The 14,432-nt window shown below is 46.3% G+C and overlaps 1 protein-coding gene across 1 annotated transcript; it reads left to right on the top strand.

The window, feature by feature from the left end:
* Window positions 1–229: 229 nt before the first annotated feature.
* LOC132581152 (lysozyme C, milk isozyme-like) lies at window positions 230–6,740 on the top strand. The gene is made up of 4 exons (XM_060252260.1): window positions 230–500; window positions 2,700–2,861; window positions 3,876–3,954; window positions 6,392–6,740. The coding sequence occupies exons 1-4, from the start codon at window positions 362–364 to the stop codon at window positions 6,459–6,461; spliced, it is 450 nt and encodes a 149-aa protein (XP_060108243.1). The 5' UTR covers window positions 230–361; the 3' UTR covers window positions 6,462–6,740.
* The last annotated feature ends 7,692 nt before the right edge of the window (window positions 6,741–14,432 follow it).

Below are 14,432 nucleotides of genomic sequence, written 5' to 3'. Positions count from 1 at the left end.
CAATCAAGGGAAGTTCCAGGGCAATCCTGTTTGTGCTGCACTTCTCGGTATCCCCAAATTAATGCATGACATTCTCATCACCTGTAGTGTTCTAAATCTTCATCTCAGGCACGTTTATTTCCTTGTAAAATGGGTATTGTTGCCATTGGTCAATCGGCTTACCTATCCCCTTTACTATCCAGGAGGCAAGAGAAGATAAAGCTGCTAATAGCTCATTAGCATGTGAAATGGTTCCAGGAAAAATCATCAGCTGTCTTCCCGCTCTTCTGCAGTGTCCTAACTCAGATCTCAGAGACCCGGGCTATAAAAGCCAGGGGGAATCTGGGCAAAGCTTCACATCACTCTCCAGGGAGCTGCAGCCATGAAGATCCAGGCTCTTTCTGCTCTCCTTTTCCTCCTGATCGCCACAAATGAAGCCAAAGTTTGGGACAAATGTGAACTGGGCAGGGAGATGAAAAGCAAAGGCATGGATGGGTTCCAGGGCTACTCACTGGCGAACTGTAAGTTTGCTCTTCCTTTTTCATGTCTGTGTATTCTTTAGTTCTAGCACTCAGGATCAAATAGAGGGGCTGCATTTACAGAATGCTTCCCTCTCCATGGAAACTCTCCCCCATTTCAGAGGCCTTTCGGGGGGGGGGGGGACAAAATGTTTGCTTCTCTGAATGTCTGTACAGAATGCTGTGATATACCGTCGCTCTACACCAAGAGATCCAGTTTGGTGTAGTGGTTAAGTGTACAGACTCTTATCTGGGAGAACCGGGTTTGATTCCCCACTCCTCCACTTGCACCTGCTAGCATGGCCTTGGGTCAGCCATAGCCCTGGCAGAGGTTGTCCTTGAAAGGGCAGTTGTTGTGAGAGCCCTCTCAGCCCCACCCACCTCACAGGGTGTCCGTTGTGGGGGGAGAAGATAAAGGAGATTGTAAACCACTCTGAGTCTCTGATTCAGAGAGAAGGGCAGGGGAATAAATCTGCAATTCTTCTTATTCTTATTCTTCTTCTTCTCTAGGCCAGAAATGAGAGGATCGCACTCGTTGTGCTGTAGTGCAGTGGGAATCACCTTCCATAGGGGTTGCCAGTCCCCAGGTGGGCGGGGGATCCAAAGCAATGCTTCCATGTACCAGAACATCTTGAAACGTATCTCCTAAAGCTATAAAGATTCACAGTCACTATCAGGGCCGGTGCTGGGGTTTTGATGCCCTAGGCAAGCTACCCACTAGCACCCCCTCCCCCCACCCCAAAATTTAAATAACAGAATTGTAAGAGAAATGAAGAAACTTGAAGCTCTTTACATTTTTAATTTACAGTTTTTTACTTTAAATTTTAATTTTTAAAAAAAAATGTGAGTTTAAGCAATAATAATTGTGAGAATATTTCTTGATCCTTTTAGCTGGAGGTGCCAGGGACAAGACCTTCACATGACCATTTCTACTTGATCCTTTTTAGTAGGAGGTGCCAGTGACAAGACCTTGTGCATGGGAGAAAGATGCTCTACCACTGAGCTACGGCTCCCACCCCATGGCTCTGTTGAAGTAGAGTAGGGAGGATGAGTGGCAGCAGACAACTTCAACAGGAGCCAATTTTTAGCAACTGTAATTGGCTCTTCTTCAGTTTTTACAATTAGTTAATTTATCCCTGCCGGACTCCGAGGAGCGCATTGAGCAGGTGCTGTGTGCTTTCACATTTCCCGGGTCTGTAAGAGACCCCAGGAAAATAAAACCAGCCGGGCAGCATCTGCGCTCCATGGTGCCTGCTTTCCATTGGGAAAGGCAGACTCCAAGGAGCACATACGCTGTGCGTGGAGAGAGGGGATGCCTTGTGACACACCCTAGGCCAGGTGACACTCTAGGCAGCCACCTACTTGGCCTATTCTCATTCACCAGCCATGTTTGTAACAAATATTTATAAAGCTTAAATGTTACAATGTACACAAGTAAACAAAACATAAGGGAGAAGGGAACAATGCACCTAGTAAATTTCTTACAAAAAGTCCCACTATTCAGTCACACAGTCTTTTCTATAGAAGGTGCAAGTTCTGAGCTCCCACGATGAAATGCAGAAAAAGACCGGCTCCGGATCGCCAAGGAAGGGACAACCAAGGCAACCGACAAGAATTAACGTTGTGCATTGTTGTTCATTCTTTAAATGGATAAGAGCTAAACGAGGTCTCCGGACATTCAGAACTCGTTTTCGCCTCCCAGGCTTTCTCTAAGCTTCAGTTGTGACAAGGCACTTCAACAAAGATCCATATTTACACCTTTCTTACAATTTCAACTGGGTTACCACTGGAGTGTTTTACAATTTTAGAAGGCTGTAGCAGGCCCATGGCGCAGAGTAGTAAAGCTGCAGTACTGCAGTCCAAGCTCTCTGCTCAACACCTGAGTTTGATCCCGGCAGAAGCTGGGTTCAGGTAGTCAGTGCAAGGTTGACTCAGCCTTCCATCCTTCCGAGGCGGGTAAAATGAGTGCCCAGCTTGCTGGGGGGAAAGTGTATATGACTGGGGAAGGCAATGACAAATCAGCTCGTAAAAAAGTATGCTGTGAAAATGTCATGCTGCGACTTCACCCCAGAGTCAGAAACAACTGGTGCTTGCACAGGGGACTACTTTAGGCCAATCTAGTTGCAAAATATCTGTCTCTGTGCAGTTATTCCCCACTGCAGTTTTCTTGACAGCCTGCCTTTTCTGTTCCATTTCTTGCAGGGATCTGCATGGCCTATCACGAGAGCAAATACGATACCAGTGTTGTGGGCCCCGCAAATACAGATGGCAGCCTAGACTTTGGGATTTTTCAGATAAACAGCAGATACTGGTGCCAACATGGAAAGCTTCCATCGGCGAACGGGTGCAACAAACCCTGCAGCAGTAAGTACCATGCTCGTGTTGGCCTGTCTAGACGACGGTCTGTGAAATCTCTTGAATGTGGATCGAGATGGGTAGCCATGTTAGTCAGTCTGCAGTAGTAGAATCGGGGCTTTGTTTGTAGCACGAACTCCTTTGCGTATTAGGCCACACACCCCTGATGTAGCCAATCTTCCTAGAGCTTACAGGGCTCTTCGTACAGGGCCTACTGTAAGCTCCAGGAGGATTGGCTACATGAGGGGTGTGTGGCCTAATATGCAAAGAAATTCCTGCTACAAAAAAAAACCCCTGAGTAGTATGGAATCAGAGTCCAGAAGCACCTTAATGAAGTTCAGGTGAAGGTGGAAGGAAATAAAACTTATTGCAATAAACCAGAGAGCAGAACTAAGCCAAAGCCTGCAATACCAAGCTGCTCTAGCTTCTTTCAAAATGGTCACAATCTTATATATGCTGGAGGACACGGCACATGTTAGCATATATACTTACTAATTGGTTGCAACATCCAGCACAATTTCATCATGATAGCCAGCTACGCACTACTGATACACTTTGCCAGGTTGGCACCAGTTCACTGGCTACAAACTGTGACGTAGCAAAAATTCAATACACATGCGTCTGTCTTGACCAGTCAAATCTGGTTTTGGGGCTCTAAGAACCACCTACTGCTATTGTTGCTTAGAAACACAGTAGAGATTCAGTAAGGCCTGGGACAAGTCATGTTATAGATAAAACTGGGATGCTGGTAAGTCTTCTGTTCTGGCTTGAAGAATGCATATGAAGTAAAATTTGCTTTCTTTCCACCTCCACCTCCCTCCCCTCCCCATCTATTTGCTTTCCTTCCTTCCTTGCAGCTCTCAAACTTCTGATGTTCTTGTCTTGAGGCTCTCAAACATCTGGGTTTTATTCTATGTAGCTCTTACGTTAAGCAAGTTTGGCTCTAGTGGATACAGCGCAGACGGTTTGAAGGAACCAGTACATTTTAAGTTCATTTCTTTCCTAACCATTTTTTCCCTGCAGGTTTCCTAAATGATGACATCAGCGATGACATTGAGTGTGCTAAGAGAATCGTCCAGGACCCCCAAAAGATGGATGCCTGGTAAGTCTTTCCCTACTTAATCCCTCTGCTTGGAAGATTGAACAGCAGCTATTGAGGCTGTACCGTGGAGTAAGGGGTGACCTTAGCCAATGGTCAACATGGTCAGCTGCCCGGGCAATACACTGAGGGTCCTCAGCCAACTATGGCTCCACCCCCTGATAGGGGGGGAAGAAGACCAGTGTCTGAGGCTGCCAAGACCAATTAAAGAAATATCTGGAGACTTTGGGGGTGGAGCCAGGAGACATTGCGGGTGGAGCCAGGAGCAAGGGTGTGACAAGCATAACTGACCTCCAAATGGAGTTCTGGCCATCTCATTTAAAGGGACTGCACACCTTTTAAATGCCTTCCCTTCGCTGGAAATAATGGATAGGGATACTTTATTTTGGGGCTCATAGAGTTTGACCCCCTGGTCCAATCTTTTTCAAACTTGGAGGGTGTTATGAAGAGAGGCACCAGATGCTATGCTGCAAATGTGGTGCCTCTACCTCAAAACGCAGCCCCTCCAGAGCCCCAGATACTTGCAGACCAATTCACCACTATACCCTATGGGAATCGGTCTCCAGAGGGAATGATGGAGTGCCCAGCGGACATTTCCTCCCCCCCCCCCGCTTTCTGATGACTCTGAAGTGGGGGGAAGGCCTCCAAACCAGGGGATCCCCTGCCCCCACCTGGGGATTGGCAACTTTAGCAGGGTCCCACTTCATCCAAGGCTCAGGCAGCTAACTGGCTGGGAGGCAGTGGTGACCACCTCACCCGAGAAAAGCTCTGGATCACAGAGTTGGAAGGGACCTCCAGGATCATCTAGCCCAACCCCTTGCACAACGCAGAAACTTCACAAATACCTCCTTCCTTCCTGCCCTCCCTCTCATGACCTGCCTAATTCACAGAATCAGCATTGCCGTCAGATGGCCATCCAGCCTCTGTTTAAAAACCTCCAAGGAAGAAGAGCCCCACCACCTTCCACTGAGTGAGGAACCACTCTAACTGTCCCTAGACAGATCCACTCTAACTGATCCCTAGACAGCTAACTACCAGTCAATCAATGGGTTCTCAGAATCCATTTCTCAGATTCCGGGCACTTGAATAAGCAAATCATACCTGGGAAATCCAGAAGGTCACTCGTGACTTCTGGAACAATTGTTTTTATATCATTCTCAGTCCATTTCAAGAGTTTGTAAGCTTATGTAAAGCTGCAGCCCACTGAGATAGACCCTTGGTCTATCAAAATCAGTCTCACATATTACAGGCAGTGGCTTTCCAAGTTCTCAGGCAAAAAGGTTCTTCACATGATCACCTTGATCCTTTTAACTAGAGATGCTGGGGATGGAACCTGTGACCTTCTGTGTACTGAGCAGATGCTCTACTGCTGAGTCTATTTCCCTCCCAAAGAAAATACACTGTAGAAATGCAAGGATTTGGTCTAAGACCTAACTGAAGCTGACAACAAGGTGGAAACCAAATCTAGTACTCATAGTCATTCCAGTGTACAACATCTGGCTCCTGGAGAGAGCAAACCAACTATTTAAGAACTTTGGGTGGTAGGACCATGGAGCACACCAACCACACCTTGAGATCACAGGCCCCCCTCGCACAACAATGAGGTTAGCTGGGGAAATGCACGACCCATGAAGCATGTAGTGTAGTACTTCCAATGCTCCTGGCTCCGACAGGAAATAGGATGAAAGCAAAGCAGGAGTGGGGAAAGGAGCTAGATGGGACTGCAGCTCTATGACTTAAGTGCCTTGGAGGATGGAGAGCTGGAAGACGTATGCCAAGCAGTGGGCTCTTCATTGAGCAATGGTCATCAGGGGTGGAATTCTAGCAGGAGCTCCTTTGCATATTAGGCCACATACCCCTGATGTAGCCAATCCTCCAAGAGCTTACAAGGCTCTTTTTAGTAAGCTCTTGGAGGATTGGCTACATCAGGGGATGTGGCCTAATATGCAAAGGAGCTCCTGCTAGAATTCCACCCCTGATGTTTGTCATCAGGGCTTTTTTTGTAGCAAGAACTCTTTTGATATCAGGCCACACCCCACTGATATAGCCAATCCTCCAAGAACTTACAGGATTCATTTTACAGGACCTACTGTAAGCTCTTGGAGGACTGGCTACATCAGTGGGGTGTGGCCTAATATGCAAAGGAGTTCCTGCTCCGGCGGGGAGGGCGGGATATAAAGAAATGTGATGGTGATGATGATGATGCTACAAAAAAAAAAAAGCCTGGGTCGTCATTGAAGAGGGAGGGTATAGGAGATAGCACTGATTTTTTGTATTGACGGGAGTAGTTTGAGACAACACACGGTTTGTTTATGTGCCTAATCTGGCCCTGTCAAGATGCATTGAATGGGGAAGGGTGAAGGAGCAGCTGGAGCTGTCAAAAGAAGAGGCACAGGAGTGACCCATGTGTTTCCCCACCCCCTCTTTTTGTGACTTTTAGGGTTGCATGGGTGAAAAACTGCAAAGGAAAAGACCTCTCCGAATGGACTCAGGGTTGCAGCAATCTGTGATTCCCACGAAGGCCTGAGCTCCAGCCCTTCTCTTTGTGCTTTGCTGTTTGAAAGAGGACCTCGCTGCTCTTAACATTCGTCCGTTTCTAGCTGAACGTGTTCTTGCTGAATGTGCATTTGCACCCCTGTTAGGTGGGGAGGATGCCTGTTTTTGCACATGAAAGAGTCGTTTGAAAAGTGTCTGTGCAGGGGGGGGGGGAGGGGAGAGCAGATTTTTGCTTTGGATGAAGGGTTTCTCTGCTGCAAAACCTTCAATAAAATGAGTGCAACCACCTCCAACCATTCTGTTTGATGAATGAGTGAGAGGGAAATGAAATGGGGGTTGCCAAGTTCTCCCTGGGCACCGGCAGGGGATGGAGGGTAAGGTTGCCAGCTCCAGGTTGGGGAAATTCCTAGAGATTTGGGGGTGGAGCCTGGGAAGGACAGGGATCTCCGTGTATGATGCCCTAGAGTCCACTCTCCAAAGCATCCATATTCTCCAGGGGAACTGATAGGGTTGCCAAGTCCAATTTAAGAAATATCTGGGGACTTTGGGGGTGGAGCCAGGAGAGTTTGGGGGTGGAGCCAGGAGACATTAGGAGTGGAGCCAAGATCAAGGCTGTGACAAGCATAATTGAACTCCAAAGGGAGTTCTGGCCATCACATTTAAAGGGACGGCACACTTTTTCAATGCCTTCCTTCCATAGGAAATAATGAAGGATACGGGCACCTTCTTTTGGGGCTCATAGAATTGGACCCCCTGGTCCAATCGTTTTGAAACTTGGGGGATATTTTGGGGAGAAGCACTAGTACTGAAAATTTGGTGCCTCTACCTCAAAAAACAGCCCCCCACAGAGCCCCAGATACCCGCGGATCAATTTTCCATTATTTTCTATGGGAATAAATCTCCATAGGGAATAACAGAGTTCCCAGCAGACATTTCCCTCCCCTCCCCCCCGCTTTCTAACGAGCCTGAAGCGGGGGGAGGGCCTCCAAACCGGGGGATCCCCTGCCCCCACCTGGGGATTGGCAACCCTAGGAACTGACCATGCACTAGGCCTCCTTTTGGCCAGGAGCTCATAGGAGCAGAGCCCCAGAACCTCTAAATGTTATTGCCCTCTTTCTTTTTCCCCCCATCCCCACAAATACTTGCTTCTGGGCTCCATTATTCAAACCCCCTGTGAGAATTCTGCTGAACTCTAAGCTTTAACAAACGTTATCATATCTTTCCCCACAAAAAAAAAATGGGAAAATAATGAAAACACAGAGCTTTTCTTGAGCAGGAACACAGTTCCAGCTGGCTTGGTGTCAGGGGGTGTGACCTAACATGCAGATTAGCTACTGCTGGGATTTTTCTACAAAAAAGCCCTACGTGAAACAATGGTGATGTCAGGGGGTGTGGCCTAATATGTACATGAGTTCCTGCTGGGCTTTTTCTACAAAAAAAAGTCCTGCGAAACATATAAAGCAAATGGATGGAAATCTTCCTCATGCCACTGTGGCCACACAGGAGAAAGTAATTTGAACAGTATGATGATGGGAGGAAGGTTTTATGATGACCGTTCTAATTCAAGAAGCCTTTGAAGGTAGATGCTGAGCTGATAGAATTTAGTCCACCTTCGGGAGATGCCAGGGGTGTGTGGCATATGCAAAAAGGTTATGCAAATGAGTTGTGCTGATGAACTCTGGCACCTCTTTTTCTACGAAACGACCCCTGCCATTCACTCAAGCTCTGTTCCCATTTGAAGTCCTCTGAGTCCTGAATGCTGAAGAAGAAGACCACAGATTTATATCCCGCCCTTCTCTCTGAATCAGTCTCAGAGCGGCTCACAATCTCCTTTATCTCCTTCCCCCCACAACAGACACCCTGTGAGGCGGGCGGGGCTGAGGGAGCTCTCCCAGCAGCTGCCCTTTCAAGGACAACTCCTACAAGAGCTATGGCTGACAAGAGCAGCTGCAGGTGGAGGAGTGGGGAATCAAACCCAGATCTCCAAGATAAGAGTCCACACACTTAACCACTGCACCGAACTGGCTCTCTGTGTTCCCCCATCCTCCTTATCCAGAGGCATGAAATGATTCATGTAACCCCATGACTTGTCTGTGTTTCATCTCAGTGCTTGGAGGCTACAGTCTGTACTGCTTCAGGGACACAGCCTGATCCTTCCCATAGCCCAGGAGCAGTGTTCCCTCTAAGCTGAGTTAGTGTGAGCTAGCTCACAGGGTTTTTTAGCTTCAGGCTCACACATTTTTGTCTTAGCTTGGGAAAGACGGCCCTGGAGCAAGCTCATGCATGCAGTAGCTCACAACTTTAATGCCAGTAACTCACAAAGTATAATTTTTGTTCACAAGAACTCCACAGCTCAGAGGGAACATTGCCCAGGAGCAAGAGTTAGAATCATAGGGAGCGATCACACAAGAGATTTGGCCCAAACTAGCCACACCTCCCCTCTGGATTTAATGTGCGTGATCACATGTGCACATCTGCTCCCCTGAGTCCTGTCCACACCTACCTCATCTAAAGACTAATGTTCCCTCATTTTATTGCTGGTATATGCTTCTCCTCCAGCAATAAAATGCGGGAACATTAGTCCTAGACGGGATAGGACTGGTGCTTCCATTAACATGTTACTTTGCATAAGAGCTTGGCAGGAAGCCATGAGATGCTGAAAATATCAGTCTTTGGCTGATGAAGGTTGGATAAACCGAAACCGGTCCCGCTTTTTCCTTCTTCGGACTTACAACTTTTTCAACAAAGAAGGTTTTTGTTTGCCAATTATTTTTGCTTGGACTATTAATTGTAATGGCACCTTAAAAGGAAGGCTTATTTGGCAACTGAGAACTTTGTGATTTCCAGCGAATAGGATATTTTCCTTCAACATTGTTATACATGTTAATATAACCTCATATATAGTACTACATGGTTTACTTTATTCTTTACTTATCATTATATAACAGGACTGCCAAGCCCCCGGTCCGAGCGACAAGTCTCCCGCCTGGGAGGTTCCCAAACTGCCAGCCCACACTGGGCCAGCAGGAGGAACCTCCCCCAACGTCGCCAGCATGATGACGTCATCCACGAGTGATGTCATCGTGCCAGCAATGTCGCACGCTGGCCGCTCTAGCCGTTTCTGGGGAAACTCTATGGTTTTCCTGGACGCTCTAGCAAGTTGGGAGGGAAAACTCTATGGTACGGGTGGGACTTGGCAACCCTATTATATGACTGTGATTCCTCAGTGTTGTAATCCCCAGGTGGAAGCAGGGGATCCCCTGGTTTGGAGGCCCTCCCCCCTCACTCTGAAGTCCACTCTGTGTTCTACAAATAATGCTGCTCCACACTTCAGTCTTCAAGAAAGCTCAATAAAGATTTATTAAAAACAAAGCCGAGATAAAACCAGAAAATGAATACCTTCATCGCAGCGGACAGCCAAGTCCTATGAATAACTATAATAGTCTTTGTCATGGTCTAAGAAGCCAACATCAAAGTGAAACAATCCCCCCACCCCCCAGAGAAAAGAATGGGGAAAGGACAATCTGTAAATCAATAGCAGGGAGGAAACAGCCAGCAGCTGAGAAGGGGAGACTGCAGCTCACCAGGAGGAAGATTAGCATTTTACTATCTTTCTTGAGGCAACCACTGGCACCAATTAAGACCAAATGACTGACTGTTTGTTATAATGGTTTAAGGAGGAGATGCCAGATTTTTGTAGGCTTACTCCAAAAGTCCAAGCTAAAGGTGCTTTTTAGACTTGGATTTTTTTAAACATTTAGTCAGCATCTCTTTAAACAACCTGAGCTTTATGCTTCTGAATTTCCCTTCAAACATCTAAAAGGGAACATTTCATAATAACCAGGGCTTTTTTTGTAGCAGGAACTCCTTTGCATATTAGGCTACACACCCCTGATATAGAGGGAGATCTTGGAGTCATGGTACATAACTCACTGAAAATGTCAAGACGGTGTGCAACTGCATTTTTAAAAAGGCCAACACTATGCTGGGAATTATTAGGAAGGGAATTGAAAACAAATCAGCCAATATCATAATGCCCCTGTATAAATCGATGGTGTGGTCTCATTTGGAGCACTGTGTACAATTCTGGTCACCACACCTCAAAAAAGATAATATAGCACTAGAAAAACTGCAGAAAAGGGCAACTAGAATGATTAAAAGGTTGGAACACTTTCCCTACGAAGAAAGATTAAAGCACTTGGGGCATTGGCTTAGGGAAATGTTGACTGAGGGGTGACATGATAGAGGTTTACAAGATTAAGCATGGGATAGAAAAGGTAGAGAAAGAAGTACTTTTCTCCCTTTATCACAATACAAAAATTTGTGGGCACTCAATGAAATTGCTGAGTAGTTGGGTTAGAACAGATAAAAGGAAGTACTTCTTCACTCACAAGAGGTGGCAGCAGCTACAAGCATAGACAGTTTCAAGAGGGGATTGAATAAACATATGGAAGAGAAGTCCATCAGTGGCTATCAGCCACAAGGTATAGATGGTACTCTCAGTCTGTGGCAAGTGATGCTCTGTATTCTTGATACGTGGGGGGAGGGAGGCAACAGTGGGAGGGCTTCTAATGTCCTGGCCACACTGGTGGACCTCCTGATGATGCCTGTTTGTTTGTTTTTTTGCCACTGTGTGACAGTGTGTTGGAGTGGATGTGCCTTTGGCCCGCCTGATCCAACATGACTTCTCCTATGTTCTCATGAGGTTCTCTTCTTACAAATTGCCTGGCCAAATGCAACTCAAAGCTGAAGTGTAAGGAGGAATGGGCATACGAACGTAAGAACATGAGAAGCCATGAGAAGGCCGATGGGACATCCAGTCCAACACTGGCTTGCCCCAGGGAGCATTTTGCCCTATAAATTATAGCATCCTGCTCCATAGCAGTGTGTGTGTGTTCCTGGTACCAACAGCATGTACTTGGGTTGCCAAGTCCAATTCAAGAAATATCTGGGGACTTTGGGGATGAAGCCAGGAGACTTTGGGGGTGGAGCCAGGAGCAAGGGAGTGACAAGCATAATTGAACTGGCCATCACATTTAAAGGGACTGTACACCTTTTAAAATGCCTTTCTTCCATAGGAAATAATGAAGGATAGGGGCACGTTCTTTTGAGGCTCATAGAATTGGACCCCCTGGTCCAATCTTTTTGAAACTTGAGGGGTATTTTGGGGAAAGGCACTGGATGCTGTACTGAAAATTTGGTGCCACTGCCTCAAAAAACAGTCCCCCCAGAGCCCAAGATATCTGTAGATCAATTTTTCATTATTTCCTATGGGAATAAGTCTCCATAGGGAATAATAGAGTTCCCAGCAAATATTTCCCTCCCCCCCCCCGCTTTCTGATGACCTTGAAGTGGGGGGAGGGCCTCCAGACCAGGGGATCCCCTGTCCCCACCTGATTGGCAACCCTAGCATGTGCCCCAACTTTGTGGGTTTCTTATCTTTTCCCTGTGAAACACTAACCATTTTGCTGCTGCTGCTGTGGACCATTACAAGAGCTGATAATTATAGCCCCTGTTCCCTCAACTATTCCCACCCCTCTTTTTTTTCCTCTTTGCTAGCTTGTATGTGTTTTCAGTGTGTTGAAATGTGCGTCTTATCCTTTTAATTCTCTTTTAACATCTGCTTGGTTTATTTTGAGAGTACTGGGGGGGATTCCTGGTTTACATTGATGGAGAATCCATCCCCCCTCCCCCGCATTTTGTCTCCTTTAAAACAAATAATGCTGTTATTAGTATCTTCGCTGCTTGATGTTAGACTGCTGTAGAACTTTTATGAACTTGTTCTGAGCTTTTTAATGTTTTTATCATGTTGTCTATTGCCTAGAGCCCTACCATACCAGGGAATGGGTGATTCATAAGTTTAATATAATAAATTTCCCACAACTAATTAGGAGATCGCCTCTTTTGGTAATGTAAAGACTGCCACTCCCAGATAGGGTTCTCCCACCTGGCTACGGGCGTAATTACTGCACCAGGAAGGGAACTCCTGAGTCAAAGGATACACAGTTCATTTTTATTGAATCAATTTCCAGGACCAAAAGAGGAGAGGGGAAAGAAAACAATGATGCTCATGTGTCCTATAGAGTCTCTCTGTTTGCCCTTGTAGCTAAGAAGATAAGAGTAATTTCAAATGTTGTAACTTCTTGAGGTCGACCTTTCTGGAGAACTTTTAAGGTGTTAATTTGAAACTTTGTTGTTCGCGTTCTGTTTTGTTTTGTAACGGCCAATGGCCACATACAATAAATTTCTGACAGACTGGCAAAGGAGTTCCTGCTACAAGAAAGTCCTGGTGTCGTCCATGAAACGGCTGCTCTACTGCTACAACTCTATCACCTTCCCTAGAAAAAATAACATGGAGACAGGCTTTTAACTGACCACCTCATCCTTAGCCAAGGAAAGTTTTTTGAGTGGAGATATAATAACAGCCTCATTAGGGTTTGTAGAATCTTTCGGGCTCAAGTGCCGTGTTCTACTGGAGAAAGTTTTCCTTCCAGACGTTTCGTTCTCAGCTGCGGAGAACATCCTCAGTGGCGTTGCAGCCGGAGCAGGCGCTCTGACCTTCTTGGCTGCTGTGTATTGAGTGGGCCACTCAATGCACAGCAGCCAAGAAGTACATTGAGATTGAGTAGCCATTGAGTACCCACTCAATGCACAACAGCCAAGAAGGTCACAGCACCTGCTCCGGCTGCAATGCCACTGAGGATGTTCTCCGCAGCTGAGAACAAAACGTCTGGAAGGAAAACCTTCTCCACTAGAACACGGCACTTGAGCCCGAAAGATTCTACAAACCCTAATGATGTTACCAGCCGTGACAACCTGAAATCTTTGATAATAACAGCCTCCTTCAAAGGCCTAAGGAGAAGCCCCTCAACCAGAAAGAAATTGACCATTTTTACTCATGGCTCCAATACCATTTCCCAGCAAAGTTTAAAAGCTAGGATGGGTCCAGAGTATAAGTGCTGTCCCTCACACTCACATAATCCATAGGCAGGATCAGTCTGAGGAAAATGGTTTTGCTTTGGGGTTTTTTCAAAAAAAATCCCAGCAGGAACTCATTTGCATATTAGGCCACATCCCCTGATGCCGTTGTTTGGTGTAAGGCTCTTTTTTGCTGAAAAAGCCCAGCAGGAACTCATTTGCACATTAGGCTACAGCCCCTGACACCACTGTTTCAGGGCTTTTTTGCAGAAGCAGCCCAGCAGGAACTCATTTGCATATGAGGCCACACCCCTTGATGCCAAGCCAGCTGGAACTGTGTTCCTGTGCGTTCCTGCTAAAAAAAAAAAAAAGCCCTGGTCTGAGACTATCCATAATGAAAAGCAAAGCATGCGGTTCTGACGCTTCAGACACCGGATTTGAACTCAGCACGGGCTCCAAATAGGAACAAAAGAGATTTTGCCAGCAAAGAACTTTGCAAAATCATCACAGGTGGGGGTGGGTCCAAAATTTCATCCCCCATAAGGTTGGATTTAGTATTGTATAAAGTTGTGAACCGTTTAAACAATTGAGCTGAGCTGAGTGAGATTTTTCTGAAGTCATGGAGGCAGAGACGCGAGCCCAGCAAAAGGGCTTTTGCCTAACCCTAAAGCTGCTTAGCTAAGTGCCTGCGATGGATTTCAACAGAAGCCATCAAGGTGATCCAATCCAGAGCTCGCCTCCTTTGTAACCGAGGAAGATCAATCAAGGGTAGTTCCTGGGCAATCCTGTTTGTGCTGAACTTAATTAATGCATACGAATTAGAGCATACCAAACCTTACATTCTGAATAAAACTTAGTTGGTCTTAAGGGTACCACTTGTCAACTTCTTTGTTCTATTCCTTCAGACCAACACGGCTGCCCTCTTGGATTTAATTAATGCATGACATTCTCATCACCTGTAGTGTTGAAATCTTCATCTCAGGCATGTTTATTTCCTTGGGTATTGTTGCCATTGGTCAATCGGCTTACCTCTCCCCTTTATTATCTGGGAGGCAAGAGAAGATAAT

This window comes from Heteronotia binoei, chromosome 13 (genome assembly GCF_032191835.1).
Source record: "Heteronotia binoei isolate CCM8104 ecotype False Entrance Well chromosome 13, APGP_CSIRO_Hbin_v1, whole genome shotgun sequence".
NCBI classification, from domain to species: Eukaryota; Metazoa; Chordata; class Lepidosauria; order Squamata; family Gekkonidae; genus Heteronotia; species Heteronotia binoei.
Note: the sequence above shows the minus strand (reverse complement) of the source record. Positions and strands in the feature narration are given on the sequence as shown.